Source organism: Diorhabda sublineata, chromosome 8 (genome assembly GCF_026230105.1).
Source record: "Diorhabda sublineata isolate icDioSubl1.1 chromosome 8, icDioSubl1.1, whole genome shotgun sequence".
NCBI lineage: Eukaryota > Metazoa > Arthropoda > Insecta > Coleoptera > Chrysomelidae > Diorhabda > Diorhabda sublineata.
The window spans coordinates 21,855,151-21,879,004 of NC_079481.1; the positions used below are offsets into that span (position 1 = coordinate 21,855,151).

The window sequence follows — 23,854 nt, forward strand, 5'->3', positions numbered from 1 at the left end:
GAATTATTTTTTTAAATTTCACCCCTTGCGTTTGAATATAGGTGACCCACTGACCCTTTATACAAATTTTATAACATTGGTTGTGTGTATATATATGTTTCTATACCAAAACCGTATCTTACAGCAAGAGATAAATTGCCAAAAAGATTTCACAATATACGAAATTGTTCAATTATGATATTGTGGTAACACCAACTGCTTGTTAGTTTATTTTTATCTACTATTTTCAAGAAAATAAAGCAACACAAATTTCTATCTATAATAACCTTATGAATATTCTTAAGCATACAATACTATAAATTGTTCCACATATATTATATGAACTATTGGAAAAACTATTAGTTTTTTAATATTCTCACATACTTATCATCATTTTATTATCGGAAACTCTAAGGATGTGTTTATTTTGGAACTGCGATAAATCATAAAAGCGGCGATCCAAGAGAAGCAAAGAGAATGATTTCATCATTTTATAAGCAGGTGTTTATACGGGAGCGACGCGTTGAGACTATAAGAGCGGCCCTAATTGTTCAGTCTATCTTTTTCTGTTTTTATATCAAGTTTGGTCGGCATGGATATCATGGTTTAATCAGTGAAATGTTTGTAAGACTCCCCTTGTGGGACAAAAAAAAATGAAATTCCCTACAATACGTTTGTTCTTCAGATATAATTGGTCTACTATGACAATTTCTCAATATGTTTTCAACTCTAACGTAGATGTGCGAATGTATGCAGTCAAAGATCTCTATTTTCATTCTTTCAACTTTAATTTTTTATAAAGATATACCTTCTTGTATTTATAAAGATTGAACGATGAATGATGTATTTTTTTTATGCTCTTTTACCAATATAATATTCAGCTGCATTTGAATCTTACAGTATTTTTTCTTCAAAATCATTCATTTAAAAAAATATTTTATATCGATTGGTTTAATCAATCTCTCAGTGTCCTCTCGTGAGAGATCGTCGTTATTTTTGAAGCTTCACTATAAAATGTATATCATAGAAACGAATTTTGAGCAGCGTTTGTCGCTGCTCTTACAACGGCTTTTATAGGTTATCGCAGCTCAAACATAAACGCACAATAAGTCTCGTGGTAGAGTTTAATCAATTGAAATTAACAATCTTAGCCATATCCATAACAATCACTAAATAAGTAACTAATTAATAAAAATAACATGTGAAATTGCAGAAATCTCATCTTATTAGGAGTAGGCAAAAAAATAAATTTATTAACCTATCATTCAAGTTATTTAAGAAAATTACATTAATAATGTTTCAAATATAAGATATTTAACAGTTTCTATCAATAGGCCATAAATTTATTATTAAACCCATATTACTATAAGTTTAATTCAATTGAAATTATGTCAATAATGATTACACTTCCTCTTTCATACAAAATAAAAATATGTAGATTTATTATATATAATATAGGATAAAATATAATAATTATTGTATCAAACCAATCATTTTTAAGAAGAAAATCAAAACTTATCACTTGTATTATCTGACAAACGTAACATTACGGTTATAATAGAGCCATATTTAAATTAATTCAGGGAACTGATTCACAATAATATATCATAACGAGAACTAACTTATTTTGATATAATGTAATTCTTACAAACTAATTAAACTGTTAACGATAACAGCCATTTGTCATCTGTGCAACATATTCAGACAGGCTATGCATTAAGGTAGATTGCTGGTCAGATAATGTCGGTTAAAGATGTGTTTAAATTGTTTGGTTTTGTGCATTTCGCTAATAAATACAATAAACCGCTAAAATGTCCCAAATAAGCTAGTGATTACAAAATTAGTGACTGTAATGGATCAGACTCAACATTATTTGATTGTTTTAATTGTATTTACAATGGTCTGTCAAATAAAAGTCATGTATTGTGGGACCCACAATGCCCATGTTTTATAGATAAACTCGAAAAATTTTAATCTGATATGTTTGACATCAAATAGCAACTACGACCGGATTTGAATGGTCCTGTAGACTCCAACTGAGGCTCTGCTTATGACCGGACACAACTATTCAGCTTTCCCACTAAAAAAAAACAGTACACCATCTACTATCAAAATGTTCGAGGCATGAATACTTAACTTCCTGATATTCGAAATGTTCCTATAGACTTTGATTTAATCGCTATTATGAAACATGTTTGAATCTGTGGCGATTTTATGTTAATTTCAGTGATGTTTCCTTTTTATATCCATTCAATCTTCCAAATATTTCTTAGAAAATGATTGACACGGACACAGACGGATTTTATTGATGAGCAGTTTGGCCAACATAATTCTTGATGAGTTTATTGATACCAACTTAAATTTAACAGTTCCGGCAGAATCCCTCCATCCTTGATCCGAACTTTTTACCGAATATTTCGTAATATTCGGGTCATATCATAAATTTGCATCAACCAATACGAAAAGTGGTGGTGGAGTTTTGTTTGCATTGAGAAAGCACTTCAGTGTCAACTCTTTCGACCTCTCGGATATAACTAACTTGCTTCCTACGGTTGATGTTATTGTACTGTTTTGTTGAGAAAGGTTTGGTATTTTGTGCTAATTTTTTTTCTTCAAATTTGACTTCAGATGTATACGACATATTCTATAATACTCTCACAAGCTGTGTTCACTTGTCGAATTATGATGGGGTTGTTATTATTGGCGATTTTAATATTCCCTGATACTATATGGATGCATGCTGACTCAACTGATGATAATAGGTTTCTGACTTCATTAAACAACTTCACCAAATTTCTTAATGTTACACAATTGAAGTTGTTTACACAATCGTACAATCGTGCAATTGTTTTAGTTTATAGTCGGAATCAACTACGTTCGAAGGGCTAATTTCCCCCAGCTCTACAGCGATTTGCTTCATATCAATTGGAACCAATTATTGGTTCAAAAACCTTTAAAAAACCTTTATGGTTTATAAGTTTATTTCAGAAAGGTAAGGAGCAATAAAATCTCATTACGTATGCAAAGAGACCATAGAGTGACTCAACGAATATTTAAGCCACTTCCATACTTTGGCATTGATTTCATTGTAAAATTTTTCCTTTTTATCAAGTTCAGGTAGTATCACCCGGGCTGGAGTCAATTTATGGGTTTAGCCTATTGTTATCCGTTCACAAACAGTGAAAATTTTATGCCAAAGGTAGGATACTCATAGAAAGGAAAGAATTTTATTTTAACACTATAAAAATTAGGCATTATGTATGTAGTAATAGGTAAACTTATTTTTTATTGAACATTATACAGAAATTAAATTATCAAAAATCATAATATTCTCCGTCATCTGAGGAACTGTCATCTCCTCTTGACGTTATAATTAACGGGTCGACGATCCGATCGATTAAGTAGTCAAGATTCCACTTTTTTTCCTCTTCTTTAATGACAGGCTGGACTGCTTTTCGCCAATTCACTTTCGTAATGGCTTAATCCTTTCACTACGTCCATATATGTTCTATAGGATTTAGTTCGCAATGATATGGTGGTGTGAGCAGTACAGTTGCACCATGCTTTTCTGCTATATCTTCCACGGCGTATTTCATAAAACGATGTTTGTGTAAATTTGCTATAGCTAATAGTTCTTTTCTCATCAAATTATCCTCAAATTCAATACTTTTGGTGGTTAACCAGTCAATAATTTCTTGTTTTCTGCAAGATGAAGTTGGAGTCTTCTCTATGCGTCGCGAATGATAACTTGCGTTATCCATCACTACTACTGAATCAGCCAGAAGATATTTCATCTTTTCATGAAAATAGTCTTCAAAAACATCCGAATCCATGTCCACGTGGTAATCTCCCGTATGGCACGACTGAAAGGTTAGCAAACCTTCTTTTAAAAATCCCTATTCGCTTCCAATATAAACGATTATTAGTCTTTTCCTTTTACCTGAAGGCAATTTAATACCCGTTTATACCGTTGACAGACTTCATGAAAGCTTGGCGAGGACTGGTTATATTTTTGTCTTGCCACATTTTTGGTTCTGTATAACCTTCATTAATCCACGTCACATCAAGATTAAAGATTTTCTTCTGTTCTGTACTGCTTTATACTATTTTCGTCACAGCAAAGAATTTCATCGCTTTCCAGTGAAAGTGCTTGAGCCGAACTGGACGGGATTAGTTTATTGCTCTATATACTTCTGAAATAGACTATAACAACGACATTATTTGTAACCTTTAGGAGAAACATCGTATGTTACAAAAATGTAAGAGTACCAATATTAATGATGACTACATTGAATTTAGTAATCTGCGAGCAAAAATTAAGAAAGATCTATGTAGCAATAATTATAACTTTATGAGAAATGTAGAGCAACAGCTAACAAATTATCTTAAGAAGTTTTGATCCTATTTAAATACGAATAGGAAAACTACTAGCATACATTATAGCATGTTCATTAAAAACGAGCATATCAAACAACCAAATGACATTGTAAATGCTTCGCTGATTATTATCAGTCAGGATATATTACCTCATCTACACATTATTTTCACCATAGTGGAACAGGTATAAATTCTTTGTCTCGTGCTACTCCCTATTTAACTGAGTCTGAAGTTTTAACTAGCCTCAAACTTTTTATCTGGTCCCGATGGGTTACCAGCCTTTCTGTTACGAGACTGTGCGTCTGTTCTTGCAAAACCATTATGTTTCCTCTTTAATCTCTCGTTAAAATGTCATAAATTTCAATTGATATGGAAAACTGGACAAATTTGTCCTATTTTTAAGAAATATAATGTTAAGATGAGGTTGTTATTGAAAACTATCGACCCATCACAATTATTTCCATCTTTTCTAAGGTTTTTGAAACTCTTCTTTAAAAATTTCTTTTCCATTACTTGAAAGTGTCCATATGAAATGAACAGCATGGTTTTTATCGCGGCAAATCTACGGTCTCGAATTTAATGTGCTTCACGCAAACACACTTGAATAGCGGTGGTCAGGTTGATGTCATCTATACAGATTTTTCCAAAGCTTTTGATCGCTGGCGTTCTTCTGACTAAGCTATCCAAAAATGATTAAACTGAATCATTTACTAACTTTTTTATGCCATACTACGGATAGGAATACGATGGTTCCAGCTCCATAGAAATTAACGCTTCTTCTGGGGTGCCCCAGGGCTCAGTACTTGGCCCACTGCTAATTTTAATATTTATAAATGACATTGTCTCAGGATTAAGCTCTAATGTTCTCCTTCATGCTGATAATCTGAAGCTGTATAATTCCATATCGAACATTGATAACTGTCACTTACTTCAATCTGATATAGATAAAATTTGTGATTGGTGCGATAAAAATGCACTTCCTCTCTATATTTCGAACCTTATCTTTCACAAGGAAACTTAACCCCCTTCATTTCAGTTATCGCATTTCTAGTATTGTGCTTAAAACGCCTACAAAATTCGAATATCTTGGTTTTATATTTGACAGTAAATTAAACTTTGTTGAACATATTAACATTATTCTTGATGTAGTCTTTAGGAAACTAAGTTTCCCAATGAGAGACTCTAGGCAGTTTACCGAAGTTAAAACCTTATCTTCACTTCATTTCAATTCAATTTAAAGCATTCGTTCTACCAAAACTAATATATGGTTCTCTTATATGGGGCCTAAGCTACCAAAGTCATATCAGAATAGTTATTTATGCTACAAGTGAGTGAAGTAATTCCCTTTTTCACGGATAGGACGGTTTGACGGCAACTTCTATGAGTGAAAAAAAGTTACTTTACTCACGAGTTTCATACAAAATTTTCTCAACGTCCGTAGACCTAAGAAAATTCGACAAAAATTTTATCAAATAGCCTCGAACTATATGCCCAGTGGATTAGGTAAATTCAAATATGTTGCGATAAGCGAGGGGTTTTTTGAAAAGGTATTGATACCTACAACTTGGGTTTTGCATTTTCCATTTCTATACTGCAAAAAGAAATGATCTGTTTTGACATTTGTGGTTTGCTGTGGTTGTTTTTATATTTTTTATAAATGCTTACCAAGCTTAATCTATTGTCAGATATTTTACCAATAACAGTAAATCGACGTTGAACATGAGCTTTTCTATCAGGTACTGTGATAATTAAAACACTTCCGTTATTATTAATATCGCTACACTTCACATTATATAATTCCTTCCTCCGTAGAACTCCTACGATTCCGAATATAAAAGCAACCTGAAAGATTATACATATAATATCTAAGCATACATTAAAATTTTTTTCTGTCATACCTTATGCATGAGGTATTTACCATTAGGGTGCCTTTCAGTTTTGAATAAGTCGACCAAAGTGTTTAAGACATTTTGGATTTAGTTTCAGAGTAAGCTAATAGCCTCTTTCTGTGAAGCTGTTTATGCCTTTTTAACACGCCACTCGATAAAAGAATTATATTCCTTTAAATAATATTCCCTTGATTTCTCAGGAAAAGATTCATAATGGCTGCAGTTGCCGATTTAACAACATCTTTTGGTGTGCAGTTTGAACTTTCTTCACTATTACTCTCCATCATTAATAATAATACTACATCCCTCTTAAGGAAACACAAAATGGATTTTCTTGAAACGAATATGAAGAAATAAAAGTGTGACAGTTTATCAGAGAAACGAATTGACATGAGAAAGAAAGTGTTCACAGCCCATTATTTTGATAAATTTATTTATTTATAATTGGGTTTAAAAATAACACGTTACGGCACATTTTTCAACGCAAAATCTTGGAAAAATGAACCACTACGGTACTTTTTTTCACGTTTGTTATCCGATTCAGAAATTACATTCTTTATTAATGCAAATGAATGAAAAAAAAAAACGTTAATATTATAACGAACGTAAAAAAACAATATTGACCCAAATTATGTTAAATATATATGGGTTAAATATGACAATATTTATCCACCACAAGAAACATCTCAAAACACACTGTTAGAATGCTTTATCTTAAAGGATCTAGTGACTAGACATATGTGTTCTTCCTTGATATTCCTTTACAAAATTGTGACGAATAAAATTGACTGTCCAGAATTGTTAGATCTTTTTAGAATACATACTCCTCGAGCTGCAACCCGGTCCCACTCTTTATTCTACTTTCCAGTTGCTGGAGCTAATGTTCTCAAATATTCTTCATTATATCGAATGAATTAATCACTTCATGTCAACTTTTATGTATGTCTTTCCCACCTTTTAATTGGCTCTTGTGCTGTAGGGTGGTGTAAGTAAATAAAAATAAACAAATAAGAAGACCATTGGCAGTTGCAAGATCATATGGCAAATTTTATATGTAGAAAGGTACAAGGAATAGTTAAAAAATAGTATTAGGTCTCAATCAAATATGGAAGTAACTCGTTGAAACTTTTTCTTTTTATATCTATTTATGGCGATTACATAATATTTGATTTTTATCGGTGTAAGTATTCTCTTTGCAGACAGAACCTCAACATTCCATTCAATATCGATCTTAAACGGTGAACATCTTCACACACCAATGATTGTGTATATAATAAAGAAACATAAAACAACAATCAAAGTTAACCTCTATCTCCGACAACCGTAACTATTCTTGTGTAATACAAAAGACCCAAAAACACTTATTCTCGACCGAAGATCATTTTATTTTTATTTTATTACAGACTATGGCTTTTTGTTATAGTGGAAAATAAGAATTTGACAGGAACTAGAATTATTCAGAAAAATATTTTTGTTATCAGGAGCATAGATGGAGAAATGATTATTAGGTTTTTTTTTATTAGCTTAAGAGTTTTTTGATGATGGATTGTGACGATTTTGGATTTGGATTTGGATTTTGGACCGCTTTCATAAGATTGTTTCGAGTCTGCCTCTTTTGTGTTTGTGTGTAGGATCCCGATGGTACATTTATATGGTACATTAAATGAGATAGGCATATATAGCAGAGTCTGCTCTATTTCGTATAGTCCGCCACACTGAGTAGTAGTGTGAATGATTTGGTTATGTCAGTTCAACTTGTTACGAAAGGAGTATCACTAAGGAAGACCAGATAGCTTTCGGCAAGCTTCTGACTTCAAAAATGTTGAGTATGACTATTTAAAAACATTTTTGCATACGAGACACACTGAATAGTATAAAATCTACCACTTTTATGTCTGCTATAATAGACCTAGTGAATTTATACAGAGCTGTTACTATCACGAATCGAACATAGACATCATATGAAAATGTGGTAGTCAAGAAATGATTGTTGCGAAAAAAAATACAGTTACTGTGAGAATTTAAAAACATAATCCAAATCACAAGTCGAACGGACGATGAAGACACTTTACTTAAGATCATGATTTGATATTTCCATGAAACTAAATATATATTTCCATTTGAGTCCCATTGATGAGCTATCTACGAGTCAAGTTTCGTAAAAATCTGTTCACAGGTAAATGAGAAACATATATCGAAATTTCCAAATTTACATTAGGATTAATTTCATATAAGAGAATTATCTATCGTTTTTTATTTAATTTTGTTGGTAAATATACCAAAGATTGTTCATTATATATTAATATCTTTAATATAACAAAAAGGCGCGGCAAAGTATATAGAAAACAAAATTTCGATTACGCACCAATCACTACGGAAATAATTTACAACAATTATTATTTTATTGCTCGTGATTTACGTTTTATTAATTGTATGTACTCGTATATTAAAGAGGACAGATATAGTTAATTGGTTCAAATAAATCAAGATAATCATTTGATATAAATAATTATTTTTCAATAGTTTTTGTTTCATGAACTAAACTATAATTTATGAAAGTATTATGTGATTAACGCGTACACACATATGGATGAAGTGAAACCAGCTTCATTTCAAATAAAACAATTTTTTTGTTTACGCAATCTCTAATAAACACATAATTTCTTGCGATGTTTGTTTTTTCGTTTCTAGATGTTCTTGATTTTAGGTGCCTTTGTTTTAAAATAAGTTTATCTTTATAATTTTCAAAAGATAGATATAAATTGAAATTTCGACTTAACTTCAGTTCTTATTTTGATAAAGATGTAGCCATTACCTAGGAAAATAGTTGTTTTGAGGAACGACGGAATACATTATTATTATATTATTGTATATATATACTACATTATATATATTTCTAAATATTCTTGATTTTATGTCTTTCCTGTTCTTAATAATTCTTCAAAGACAGATTAAATTGATGTTTCGACTTTTCTTTAAGTCTTTATCAGAAGAAATGTATATATATATATATATATATATATATATATATATATATATATATATATACCCTCTATTTTTTGGTAGATGGTCAGCCCACATTTTTTTCCAGTCCACATTTATTTACAGCTTATTAAATATTTTTGCAGCCTTCACTATTGTTCCCCATTCTTCTCTGTCCTGCAACCCTCTGTTTGTTCCAGTCTGATCTTCCCATCTCTTTTTTGGTCTACCAGGCAATCTATTCTCGCTCGCTCTCCATTGTATGATTTTTCTTATACCCTACCGTTTTTCCATTCTTTCAATGTGTTCGTACCATTGTATTCTTTTTGCTGTAATTGTATTTACTATATCCTCTCTAATATATTCTTATACAGTATATAACTATAGTACATAACTATAGTACATAAGTCCTCTATACTTATTATTTCCAGCTTTCACTGCTCCATTAATTTTCCTAATTATTCTCCTCTCGTATATTCTCAGTTGTTTGTCTATATTTGTTAGTCTCATTATTTTAGCGGCGTATGTAACTACTGGTCTTATCGCAGTCTTGTAGATTCTTAATTTGAATTTGGTTGTTGTGCTAATTCTTTTGCTTTGCATTATAGTTTTGTCTCGTTTTCTGTGTCATTTGGTTGCTTATCATTGTTTCTAAGTACTTAAAGGTGTCGACTACTTTGAAGATGAGGTCATTTATTTTCAATGTTTTTTGTTTGCGAAATTCCTTCTTTCTTCCAATTTCCATATATTTTGTTTTTTCATGATCCTCTTTTTCCTGCCTCTCTTACAATTTTGTCTAATGTGTTTTCTAGACTCTTGCGGTCTCTTGCTAATAGAGATAAATCATCAGTATATGCTATAACTTGTATAAATGACATTTATTAATGACATTTCCATCGATATTACATTCCCTTTTATGCCTACAACTGCAATGTTAAACAATACCGCTGAGAGCCCGTCACTCTACCTTACCCCAGCATTTATTTCAAATTACTCAGCTGGTCCGTTTTTTGTTATTACCCTAGCCCTAGGATTTAGCATAATCATTTTCACCAATCGTATCAACTTTTCGGGTACTTTTAGTTTTTCCATGTCCTTTATAATCGTCCTCCTTTTTAGACTGTCGAATGCTTGTTTGAAGTCGATGAATAGCATATTAATGTTGTGCTCATAACTTTTTTCGATCACTTGTTTTATAGAATGTATGGCATCTACTATTGATTTTCTGAAACCTTTTTGATATTCCCCTATGGGACTAGAAGTTCCACTACCTTATTCAGTCTATCATTTATTAATGTTGTTTTGTATACTGTATTAAGCAAACTAGTACCTCTATAATTACTACAAATGGAAGGATCTCCTCCTTCTGTATTGGTATAATCAATCCAGTAGACCACTCTCTTGGTATTGCTTCTGTTTCTCATACTCTTTCTATGATCTTGAATATTTTGTACCTTAGGTTATTTCCGCCATATTTTATTAGTTCATTTACTATTTTGTCTGGTCCTCCTGTTTTATTGTGTTTCAGTGTGTTGATTATGTCATTACATTCCGCTTCCGTCGATTTTTCTTCAGTTTCTTATACGGTACATTTATCACTTATTCACTGTCATCTTCCGTTAATAATTCTCTTGTTGTAGTTTGTTTTCTATTTTGTTTCTTTATATGTTGATATACATTATTTCTATTGTCATTTTCCAAGTTGTCAATACTATCTTTTTCTTTAGTTTTTTATAGCTGCTTTTCTATTTCTTTTCTGTATTCTTCCTCCCTTGTTTTCAGTTTCTGCACAGTCCATTTTCTGCTTTTTATCATCTTACTCACTATATTTACCATTCTTAATTTAATTTTGATTATTACTAAGTGATGATCAGTCTCGACACCTGTTCCTCTGTATTATCTTACATCTTATATCATTTTTGATCTTCTTTTTGATATTAAGACGTGATCTATTTGGTTTCCCTTGGTACTACCTGGTATCATCCACGTAATTTTATGTTCTGTCTTATGTTTAAAGTTAGTGCTACTAATATACATGTTAATTTCCTCGGCTAGACTATATATTCGTCCTTCATTATCGTTAGCTGTTTCGTGTAGGATGTGTTCTCCTGCCACACTACCTAAAGAGGTTTCTTTTCCTATTTTTTCATTCAAATCTCTAATAATTTATAATGTATCATGTCTTGTGACGTCCTCCCATACCTTAACCAGGTTTTCATACAATCCATCTTTGACTTCGTCTTTTGCTTCTTCTGTTGGTGCGTAAATATTAATTGTTATAGAAACGACTGTTTTTAGAGAGCATGATCGGTTTTTCTTAGGAATAGGAATAAGACTAGTTTTGATATTGGATGAGGTATTTTCGATCAAACTTCGATTTACTCACTATTATTCACCAATTCGATACGTTGATAATAAGTGAAGCATAATTTTAGTTTCTTGCTTCAAGTATAAGTTAAATACATTTTACAGCGCGCCGGTTTTAGGCTTTTAGGAAACATGTGTGTACTTCCAAGTTTAAGAATTGAAAGGATCGATGTAAGCGTTTGTAGAAAGAAATTATGGAGTATATAAGTGTGAAGATCTCTGGAAATTACAGCCATCCCACAATCTAGACTTTTTAAAAGGAGTGGGAATAACAGATTAGCTGTAAATACTGGGTTATCTAGTATAGCAGCAAGAAAGAAAGTCAAAGTAGATCCTTTGGGTCGCAGTGCATACGATATCTCAAAATTAATTATGGACTAAGTAAGGATTCGAAATATTTAAAAAGTTATAATACGGACGAGATGTGATTGATTGATGATTACATAACAAATGAAAAAGTGATTGATTTGCATGATTACTATAAATGATTGCCTACAAAATATATTCAGTTTCCGGATAGGATCATAATCCGAATAATAACGGAGTCTAATTTGTGTTTGAATTTTAATTAAAGTACCCATATGATAACTTTGATAAGTACCGATACAAACAAATGATTGCTATATAGGTACAACAATTAAAAAAAATATTTTAATGTGAAGAAACTTAGTAGATATACTTTCTTAATCAATGGATCATAAATCGCCATAATAAAACGCATAATTTCCATTGATAATTATGATATTCAGATTATGTATCTGTTCATGTACATGTTCATATATTTAAATTGAAATTTTTTATACCAGCGTTTCTTCACTTGACCAAATCAGTCATTGTCAGTATATTTCCCTAGGGTTTAGCAGAATTTCTCTTTGGATCAATCATCTGAATGATCTATTATGTAATTTGCTTTTTGGACTGGTTTTTACGTTTGAACGTATAATGTAACAGTTCCTTCTCCACTTCGAAATTTAATTATACCTTGCTAATAAAAATATAACATTTTATTGAGGAAGACTCTAGCATTTAACCTAGTTTGCTCAACATCCGATGATTCAAAAGGTCAATGTTACATCGTGATTCTCATTACATAACAAAATATATTTGATTTTATAAAAGCTATTATTTTTCTTTCAATAAATTGAACAGAATGCCATGAACTCTTCGATTTATCATATTTGAAGTAGGTCAAAAGACATTGTCGAGTTTGTTTATGAAATATTCATAAATATTTGGATTTAGGGTGATTTTAACGTTGAGATATTGATATAATGCGTCCTCTAATTTGAGTATATGCTTTAAAAGTCTTACGATGTTTTTGGAGTTCACTGTTTTTATTATTGTAAAAAGAGCAATAATATGGTGATATAAATAATAAAAAACGGTATATAACTTGAATAGATTTTTTGTGTGTTTAAAACGCAACGCCGAAGATTAACGCACAATATTTACTTAGGTTATGGAAGCATATGCCGACGTTTCCATAACAACACGACCAAAGCACTTTTCATTATTACAGTCAACTTTCCAAGCGGCAAAATTTCCATTGTTATTTGTTATAATTAGACATCCTAGATTAGTTAAATATTGCTTGTAATGAAATACGAATATTTAGAGTTTGAAAATACACCTACAGATATTGTTCAAAAGTATCCATGTTTGTAAAATAATTTGCCACCAATTAAATCAGGACAAAAATATGAAAAGGAACACAGTGTAGCATTTTATACTAGATACCTAATGCTTGACAAAATTAATTATCATTAGTTTATTTCTAAAAATTATCATGAAAATTAATAAATTGGAACCATCAATCTTATTGTCCTATGCTGATTCGATTTACAAATGAATAGTATTTACCGATAAAAGTATGTGTAAAAAATCTCATAGAAGATAAATTTTTGGCTTTAATTTCTGGATGCTACAGCTATTGATCATATAAGTAAATTCTGTTATAATAAACTTGGCAAAATTCAAAATTTATTACATCGAAGACATCAATTCGGGCCTTTAATGAAACCAAACCAATACTAAAACCAAATTTCGTAGAAATTCCAGAAATTCTATGGTAAAACTCGCTTTTTTTAAAAGGGTATTTTCATGGTTTGAGAAAAAAAATAGTTTTGAATAGTTTATATACAACTTTTTTCACATATTTTTTTAATTTCTAACTCAATATTTATAGGGAAAAAAATTTTTGGAAATTCAAAAATTGTATAGGTAGTTTAAACATTGCGTTACGTCATAGGTATAAAATCAACACTGACATATGATACAAAGTAAATATGAAGTTATTGTCTCGGTCATTCTAAAATAATCGTTATTATTAAACTTTGAATAATCCGAAAAATGATATATAAATCGTATTTTGTGCCAGAATGTGGAAATACAAAGACGAAAACACTTGACAAAGTTTTTTATGATTCCAAGAAATTTGAATATACAACAAAAACGGTTTGAAAGTGTTTTGACGATTCTGAGAGATTTTCATTTAAATATTAAGATTCATTTTTTTGGTTTTAGATAAATATTTTACTTTTTGACATTATTTCATATCAACAACTCAAGAACAAAAAAATAAATGCAATTACCTTATTATTATAATAACAGACGTACAAAATTGCCTATAGGAAGAAACAAATTTGGCATCTTAGTGAAATATAGTAACTTTTCCAGAAGCTATCTGCGGCTATTTAAATGAATGCAGCTGATGCTTTTAACGCTAAAACGCTATAAGTTACACAATCGATTCAAAGTGTTTTGATACGATTCCTTCATCAAAAACATGAGAAAAACTTGACATATGAACTCAAATATACTTATTGTAGGACTTTGGTTTTGCTGAAATAAACACTGACATTCCATAATCACCGAAATCTATACTGATATTATAAAGCTGAAGAGTTTTTTTTGTTTGTTTGAATGCGCTTATCTCAGGACTGAACTACTGATACGAATTTAAAAATTCTTATTGTTTTTGTGTTGGATAGTCGAGGAAGGCTTTGGGCTATATATCATCAAGCTGAGACTAATAGGAGCGAAGGATCAGTGGAAAATGTTGCAAATTTTCCAAGATCGCATCAACAATCCTTCATAAACGACAGTGTTCTTTGATCTTTGCAAAACAAACGGTTTTACAAGAACCGTAAAACATAAATTTTCTAAAAGACGTGAAAAAGATGTTGATGGATATCCCGGTGTAAGAAAGACACAACTTCACGCCGTGTCTAAGCATTCATCACAAACTTAATTTCATTATTTAAGAATGTTACTTCAACATGTTCGCGGTCCAATGTCCTTTGAACATCTAAAGGCCGTTAATGGTGTTATTTCGAAAACAAGGCGCTTGCAAGGAATTGGATTTACTGGAGGGAAATGAACATTGGCAAAATATCATATCAGATACTCTTATCTGTGCCACAAAATTAAACGAATTATTTACCATCATTTTCATGTTTTGCCAGCCATCTGATCCCTTATATGTTATGGAATAAATTTCGTAATGATTTATGTGAATATAAATTAAACAGAATGCGTAATGAGAATCAGGATTTGACATTAGCATATAGTGATGATATATACAATGATGAACTTATCATAATTAGATATTCATGAGATTGGCGATAAATCATTAACTGATTTCCAGCTTGATCTGATGTATATTAATCAAAAGAGTATATTACTGAAAGTGAACCAAAATAAGTTACGGCGTACAATCGTGTTATGCATAGTATTCGTTTTAATGACGGAAAATATTTTTTATGGATGCTCCAGGTGGAACGGCAAGACTTTCATTACTAATTTGATATTAGCAAAAGTAAGGACATTAAGAATCGCTGCAACTTTATTAGCAGGTGGACGCACTGCTCCTTCCACTTTTAAACTGCCTCTAAATCTCTCTTTAGAGAAAGTTAGCGTGTACTATACTCAAAAAAATGCCCCTTTGGGAAAAGTTTTGCAATACGGCACTTTAATAATCTACGACGAATGTGCCATGATCCATAGAGCTCATGTAGAGGGTCTAGATAGGAATTGTAGATATTAGAAACTGTGATAAAAAACATGGGTGGGATTACTATTATGTTTGCTTGGAATTGTTGACAAACTTTATTGGAAAAAGTGATGGTAACTCAAAAGTTCCACATTATGGAAGTTTCTTCATACCTTAAAACTATCTACGAATATGAGAACACACTTAGTGCTAAAGAGAGACTAGCATTGAGGATTTGAAATAGAAAATAAAGATTATCAATGGTATTGTCAAAGGGCAATATCAGCGGCGAGAATCAGTAACGTTGACGATGACCTAATCACCTAATTTGAACTAAACTTCCAGAAGATATAGTTACTTATATATCTATTAATAATGTAATGGATCAAGAAGATGCGGTCCATTACCCACAGGAGCTTCTTAATTCTTCAAATCCGAATGGCCATCCTCCACATTCTCTCTAGTTAAAAATGGGTGCCACAATAATTTTAATTTGATATCTTGAACCACTAAATCTATGTAACGGAACTCGACTTCAAAGTCAAAATTCTTCGCCCAAAAGTGACTACACTACCTTCACCTACCTACTCCACGTTCAGAATTAGTTATGGGCTCAATATTTTACAATGCAATAAAATGCAGAATCACTTGCCAATTGAAATCAAAACGATATCACCTTTTCCCGCAATCCGCAATAATTTGAAGGCATATTTACTGGAAAGTGCCTTCTACTCTGCAAACGACTTCTATTCTAATAATAATATTTAATTGCATATGCATACTGGTTTAATTTTTGCTTTATATACTAATTATTACCTATAATTTTGTTATTCATCGTGGTTTTCTTCTGTATGTTTTATTAATTTTTATTAATTTTATTTGTATCTTTATTTAGTTATTTTCACGTTTGTTCTTTAGCTTTTACAAGCTTCTGTCTACAAATTCTAACAATTTTTTGACAATAGAGCATTTCTCTCTCTCCCTTTCTCTCATTAAAATTTGTAATGCAACTGGATTTGAGAAATTTTGTCGTTGTATGTTCTATTTTCTATAGGTTAAACCTACTATGAGGCAGCTTAATAAAATGTGTTCTCATCTAAGTGGCCTTAATAAGAACTCTGTCAATGCGGTCATTTGCGATGGATCACCTTTACAGTACTTGATAAAACTCTTTCCAAAATTGCCATGACCAAAAGAAGGAATATTTATTGGAACCTATATTTGTAAACAATAGATGACACATATATACATACAAAATGTTCAACGCCAGATAAAGCGGTATAATAGATTTCATAAATTTCTTTATTATTTTTTAGACCCTTTGATGTATTAATGTATCAAAATGTTCTTGATATTAGGTCTCTTCTGTTTTAAATTAATTTTTTTTAATGAATTAAACGGAAGTAATAGACTTTTCATTCAAAATAAGGATCAAAATTAAAGTGGTATTTTCAGCATTCACATTTTGTTTTTCTAAAAATTTTGCTTTCCTAAAAAAACTGTGTATCACGAGCGACGAGCAATGTTAGCGGCTATACATAGATTAGCAAAAATTTAAAGCCGTTAATAGAATTTAGAACTACTGTTGAACTGTGATACACGGAGCACCTCCTAATGACTATAAAAGATTCAGTTGAATTTTCACTTTATTTCCATAAAATGGTAAAAATTAGTGAAATAATGAGTTTTCTTAATATTTCGAAAACTAGAACCAGTTTCAAAAACTGGCCTCTGATTTGGAAGCAATTTGTTTTTAGTTGCTGAGTTAGGAGAATATGTTTTTGTAATATTTCAGTTGTAGTGGTCTCAAAACTCTAGGTTATCCAATGATCGAAATAATTTTTTGTTAATAGAGCTTAATAAATGTTGTAGAGATTATGAGTGCTGACTTGGGAATACATACGTTTAATCTTTGAACCTAATTCATACAAAAATCCATATCTTCTATTTCAGTATCAATAAACTCAAGCATCCAAATTGAGTGGGCACAAATAAATAAACTCTAATAATGTCTAAATTAATTTGATATCACTTATTTGACAGCATTTGTGAAACGTGCATAATAAATATACTATATGATAATATTGTTTCAGATGTCCTGTGACTGTCCGCTGACTCAACCAGGCCCAACTTTGGCAGCGACATGTGGTGGTGTCCAATTCATGCTCTTTATGGGCTTGCTGGAAGTCTTCCTCCGGTCTCAATGTGATATAGAAGATCCCTGTAATAGAGCAAAACCTCCTCCTTTATTTCACGAATATGATTTTATTGTCGTAGGAGGTGGAAGCTCAGGTGCAGTAGTAGCTAGTAGATTATCTGAAATTCCGGAATGGAACGTTTTATTGATAGAAGCAGGTTTGTTATTTTGTAGAAATAATGGAGCCCTGTTTGCATTTGTGTAAATAATTTATTAGTAGCTATATCATCACTCAAAGTCGTGTGGCTTACACACAGATGGAGCTACCATTGTCAAATCCAAATCCAAATGAACTTCAACCTTCAACAAAGTAACGACTTTCAAAGACTATGTGTAAAATTTCATGACATTTCGATTAGTGAGGAAAAAGTAACAACCATTTAACTATTGTTATTTGGAAAACAATGGATTATAATAATTTAGTGTATCTATTTATCATTGGTTCTTGATAAAAAAATACTGTACAGGCTCAGCAATTGCTTCAAAAGTGTTATCCGGATTCTGCTCTATCGAAAAGAACCATTTGTTTGCTAAATTTAAACGTGGTCGTATATGCACCGATGATGGTGAACGTTCTGATCGTCCAAATGAATTGGTTACTCCAGAAAACATAAAAAAAAGTCTTGGTTATATCTAATCATAAATTCAAATTGCGTGAGATAGCTGAGGCCGTGAAGATATCAGAATGCGGTGTGTTTACAATTATGCATGATCATTTGACCATAAGAAAGCTTTTTTCCAAGTGGGTGCCACGTTTATACGTAATAAATCAGATTTTTGTATCGATATGTGTAAATGAACTTGGTGGGTAAATCACTTCTTTCCGTAATCAAAACGTTTATCATGTGAGTGGACTTCTTAAGGGATAGACAATCAATAGTAAAAACTGCATAGAGTTGTTGAATCGCCGTGAAACGGCCTCATATGTCGTGAAAAAAAACACTGTTGCACCAAGGCAATGTACCGAATCACAAGACCACGAGCTATTGGCTGAACTCAAAAAATGCTCGCCAAAATTCAACTCAAATAAAGAAGCATTGCTGAAACTGACGCCTAAGGAGATAACATTGATAAATAAAATAAATAAAAATGTGTTTTTTTTAGTTAACCACACGGCTGTTATTTCACAAATTAGCAGCATATTTTTCTTCAGATTTTGCAGTTTAAAGAATTTATACAGTTATTTATATTCTAATGAAATAACAATATTCATAATTCATATCTTCTTTAATTTTTTTGTCATATGCGTATGGTACGAGATTGAATGAATGCAAATGTGATCTTGGACGAAATTATTTTAATAAAGAATGTTATGAAAACCGAAAAAATTGAATATGGCATTTGTCGACCCATAAAGGAATTTTGGAAACATTTCAATTTTGATACAAATTCTCATTTTTCTTTGTCATATACTTGCTCAAATATGATGCAATAAGTAGATGGCGATGTCTTATTTTCGGACAATTTACACATGTAACAAAAAGGAGGTCAGGAGTATAACCTTGTTACTCGTTCTAAATTTCAACAGTGAAAACAAGCATAGCCCTATCAAACAAAAATTCCATCTATCTTCTGGACAAACATGAAATCCAGGTGGACTGTGAAGCCGGGCTTACACGGTATTTTCGCTTATCAGAACGTGAGAACAAATAGATCATTTACTTATCGCTATGATTTGACTCAGTTTTTACAGATCATTTACCGGAAAAGTGGTCGAATAAATACAGGGTGATTCATTAAGAATGTCCAATCTCCGAACTGTAGATTCTAGACCTCTATGATGATTCTGCTCAACATGCCTTATGCAAATATTGCTAGTTTCCGAGATACGGGGTGTTCAAAGTTTAAATTTAAATATTCGCAATAATTTTTTATGTTTACACAATGTCTCTTTGAAAGTTGACAATTTTACGTTTTTTGGCATGAGGAATCATAATTTGCACTCTAATTTAACATTGCCAATAGATGGCGCTAGTTACACTTGTTTGTGTTAATTAAATCAAAGTAAACTTTTTTTGGGCTAAACTTACAACAAAAATTCTCTGTTTCACTCACAATTATACTGTCTGACGCGCGTTTCGATAACCAAGTTATCGTCTTCAGATGAAGTTTACTGAGTTCACCTTCAGTCTCTGAAGACGATAACTTGTTTATCGAAACGCGCGTCATACAGTGTAATTCTGAGTGTTGGTGTAGTGGTGGTGTGATCAGTGTATTCAGTACCCTCTCACAACTGATTCCTTGCGATGTGGTCAGCTAACACAAAATACTACTGCTTAGCTTAGGGTTTAAAAAATAGAGATAGAAGAAACCAAAAAACGATAACAATTGTTATGTCTTCACTCTCTTCTCGAATATCAACTTATTTAGAGTTTATCTGAATCGCTCTTCTCACTTTGTCGCTATCTCTAAAATGATTTCCAGCTATTCAAATATCATTCTATCTACTCTGGTACTAGTATCACTAGATCATCTTCCTGCTCCTTGTTTTTTGGTTTTTTACCATCTTTTTTATTTCTTGATTATTATTTTCACTCTCATGTCTTCTATTGTCTCTATATATGAGTCTACTGTTCTATTTTCTTGAATGTTTCTGCTACTATAACAATATTTTCTGCATATACTATTTTTTATCTTTAAAAATGGACATCAACCTGGTGAATTTGACACTGAAGTAAGTAATTTTATTATTTATAAATTGTCTGGATAATTAATCCCATTACCGCTGAAGTGATAACATCTTTTATGAATAATATTTCGATAGATATAATCTATTGCTTTTCGTAACCATTGACATAAAGTATTTATCACCATATTTTCATTGATATTTAAAGCGCCCCATATTTGTGATATAATATTGTAATTTTAATCACTTTCATATGTGAATTTTCATTTAAAAATACATATTTTTAAACTACGTTCAATTTTAGCAATATTTAAAAAATGTGACATGCTATATGAAGGTAATTACTAAAATTGATCGAAGAATTAACAAATCACTATTAACAATAGATAAGCATTTTCACAATATTTGAATAAAATTATTATAAGAATTCGAAGACTGGCGTTAAGGTGATAGCAACAACTAGTTTGTTTCTCTTGTAGATAACAATAACAGTCGGGCTAAAAAAAAAAATTTTGATTGGAAAGGAAACACCAAAGTGGACTAACTTCAATATATCATCCGAGCTTTCCAATACTTATGTGTTCATCGTCTAGGACTGAAAAAATCATTCAAAAAGTCTGGTTTACGTTAACCGATCAGAAAATTTAAAAGACTCAATGGAACGATTGATTCCTATAACTCCCTAAATCAGGTCTTCAACAACTCTGGATGATTTAGTCAATTTAAACGATATTACTGAATTAAGTGTATCTTTTTATTATGACGCAGAAAAACAAACTTTACCAAATAATATAACAGCTCCTACTTAAAAAAATGAAGTCACACCTTTGACAAATTTGATGTTATTATTTTTCGATTCATGTCAAAACACACACAATAAAAAGAACTGTTTGACGTATTTTTACATTTTTTTTTAAAGAACTTTGTACGTTTTAATAATTTTCATGGATTACGTTATCATAACCTATGTCATACATAGACACATGTACAATATCTTTTTCGCACTTTCTCCAACTTAAAAGAAAACTAGTAATACAAATACGATATTCAAAACCCATGTTCCACGAGATACAAGATTTCTTGATGTGACTTCTTAAAATAGATGCAGCGTGAATAACTGTAGTAAAAAAATTTTCCATATTTATTCATTGGTATCTTACAACTCGTATTTAGGGATAAAAATAAGTTACTCAATGGTACTGAATAGATTCCTTGAATATGTTACTTTATCCTAATATTAATAATAAAACCATTACAGGTCAAGACGAGCCGACAGGAACTCAAGTTCCATCAATGTTTTTTAATTTTATCGGAACCAACATTGATTGGGGATACCGTACTGAACCAGAAACTCAAGCTTGTCTTAACGAAAACGAACGAAGATGTTCCTGGCCTCGTGGAAAAGTGGGTATTTGCATATTTTTAATTTCTATATTATTAGAACTACATAAAATTACAGAGGGGGACCGGAAAGTCAAAATACTCACTTGAACTCAATTCAAATGAATTGTTTTTATTTTTAATTAATTGCGTAACCACCCTAATTATCAAAACAATATTATGTCATCTAGTGGGTGAATATACAATACCAAACCAGTAAAAATCAAATGATTTTTCAAGTAAAACTACTAGAGATGTCATTTTCTCCATCATAAAAATTTTTTGTCATCAAGATAATATAGTAGCGATCGGAAGAAATAAAAATCTGAGGGTGCGATATCCGGTAAGTTTGATGAATGAGGTAGTATCTATCACCCCAATTAATAAATTTTTCCAAGGTTTGAATACACAGTACTTTTTTGCATTGTCGTGTTATAGAATAACGCATTTTTTGTTGTTAATAATCATGATCTCCATTAACAGTTTATCCAGGTTTCAGTACATCGAAATGTACATTTTAATTTATTCTCCAGACACTTCGTGGAGAGATTCACTTTTGGGTTATCATATAAGACTCATTTATCATTTTCAATGATGAAGCCTGCAAAAACGGTTCTTTATGATGCTACAGAAGCAAATGATGGATCAGTTTGCTTAGTTTTTTTACAGCAAAGTATGGAGGGCCCAAAATCTGTTGTTATGATGTTTCCCATCCTTTGCAAATATTCTTGAATTGTCAACCAAGGTTAGTTAACGGTATTTGTCAGTGTATTAAATATCTGGCATAACTTCAATTTCATTACTGCTTAAAGCATGTCTTTGTCCAATGCTGTTGGTCTTCTTAATTGATAGAAGTCAGCGAAATCCAAATTACCAAAATCTGAACCTGAAGAACCATAGAACCATATGTGGCATTTGGGAACATTGTTGTTGGTCTTCTTAATTGATAGAAGTCAGTGAAATCCAAATTACCGAAATCTGAACATCTAATGAACTGTAAATATCTCAAATGATTTTGGCCGCAAGTGAAGCTTTTTTGTATTTGGTCCATTTTAACGCAAATTTCGAAGTCTAATATGTAATTATTTATAAATGAACAAGTCATAATAAGATTAAAATATCTTCAACAACACAAGAAGTATACAGTGCTTTTCAGATAAAAGTATCCACCTTTAATAACTTTTGTAATACTGGTATTTAGAAAAAATCCAAAAACACGTCAATTTATGTTGGAAGGGGCAAGCATTATGGCTTATTTAAACTTACTGGAAAAGCCACCCCCTCACCCCTAGCAGCATCCCCTTTATTTTTTTAAATTACTTGTCATATTTTTTATGTAAAATTTGGATACTCCTCTTTGAGCTGATTTCAAAAATGTATAATACTTGTAGGTTAAAGTGGTTAGTTTATGAGATAAACAATTTTTCTTTTAAGAGCACAAATTTTACTTATTATTTACTTTCACCTTATTTGCCTGTACTAAAATGGGTTGTACAACAGTTCTAACTCTTTAATCTTTTTAACTGTGCTATTTATTATGAAGTTACAATAAGTGTTCAAAATGAGTACCATTCACTTCCATACAATGGTATAATCTATTTTGAAATGCCTCTCTGACATTGCTTAATACGGCTGGATTTAATTGTCGACATTCATTTTCTATCCTCTCTCGTAAATCATCCAGAGATTCTGGTTGGGTAGCATAAACTTTTGTTTTTAAATACCCTCATAAAAAGAAGTCTAGGGGTGTTAAATCCGGTGACCTAGGTGGCCACTCCATCATCTGCCCCCTTCTACCTATCCAACGAGCGGGGAATGTTTCGTTTAAAAATTGTCGGACAGGCATAGCATAGTGTGGGGGAGCTCCGTCTTGTTAAAATACCAGTAAATCTTCGGAAAGGTTATCATCATTTTCTATTATTGTTGTAATACGTGGATCAACCCCTTCCCTGAGTAACTCAAGATATGATTCACCATTTAAATTTCCGTTGATGAAATTACCACACCAAACGTTTAACTTTTGGGGATGTTGTGTATGGAATTCACGCATAATATGTGGATCACTT

The 23,854-nt window shown here is 31.5% G+C and overlaps 1 protein-coding gene across 1 annotated transcript in view; it reads left to right on the plus strand.

Moving 5' to 3' along the window:
• The window catches only part of LOC130447344 (glucose dehydrogenase [FAD, quinone]), a 96,135-nt gene that overhangs the window by 52,311 nt on the left and 19,970 nt on the right, over positions 1-23,854 (plus strand). Inside the window, exons 2-3 of the mRNA XM_056784113.1 lie at positions 17,679-17,940; positions 21,667-21,812. Coding sequence (XP_056640091.1) covers positions 17,679-17,940; positions 21,667-21,812 — 408 coding nt within the window. The remainder of the gene's footprint in view (positions 1-17,678; positions 17,941-21,666; positions 21,813-23,854) is intronic.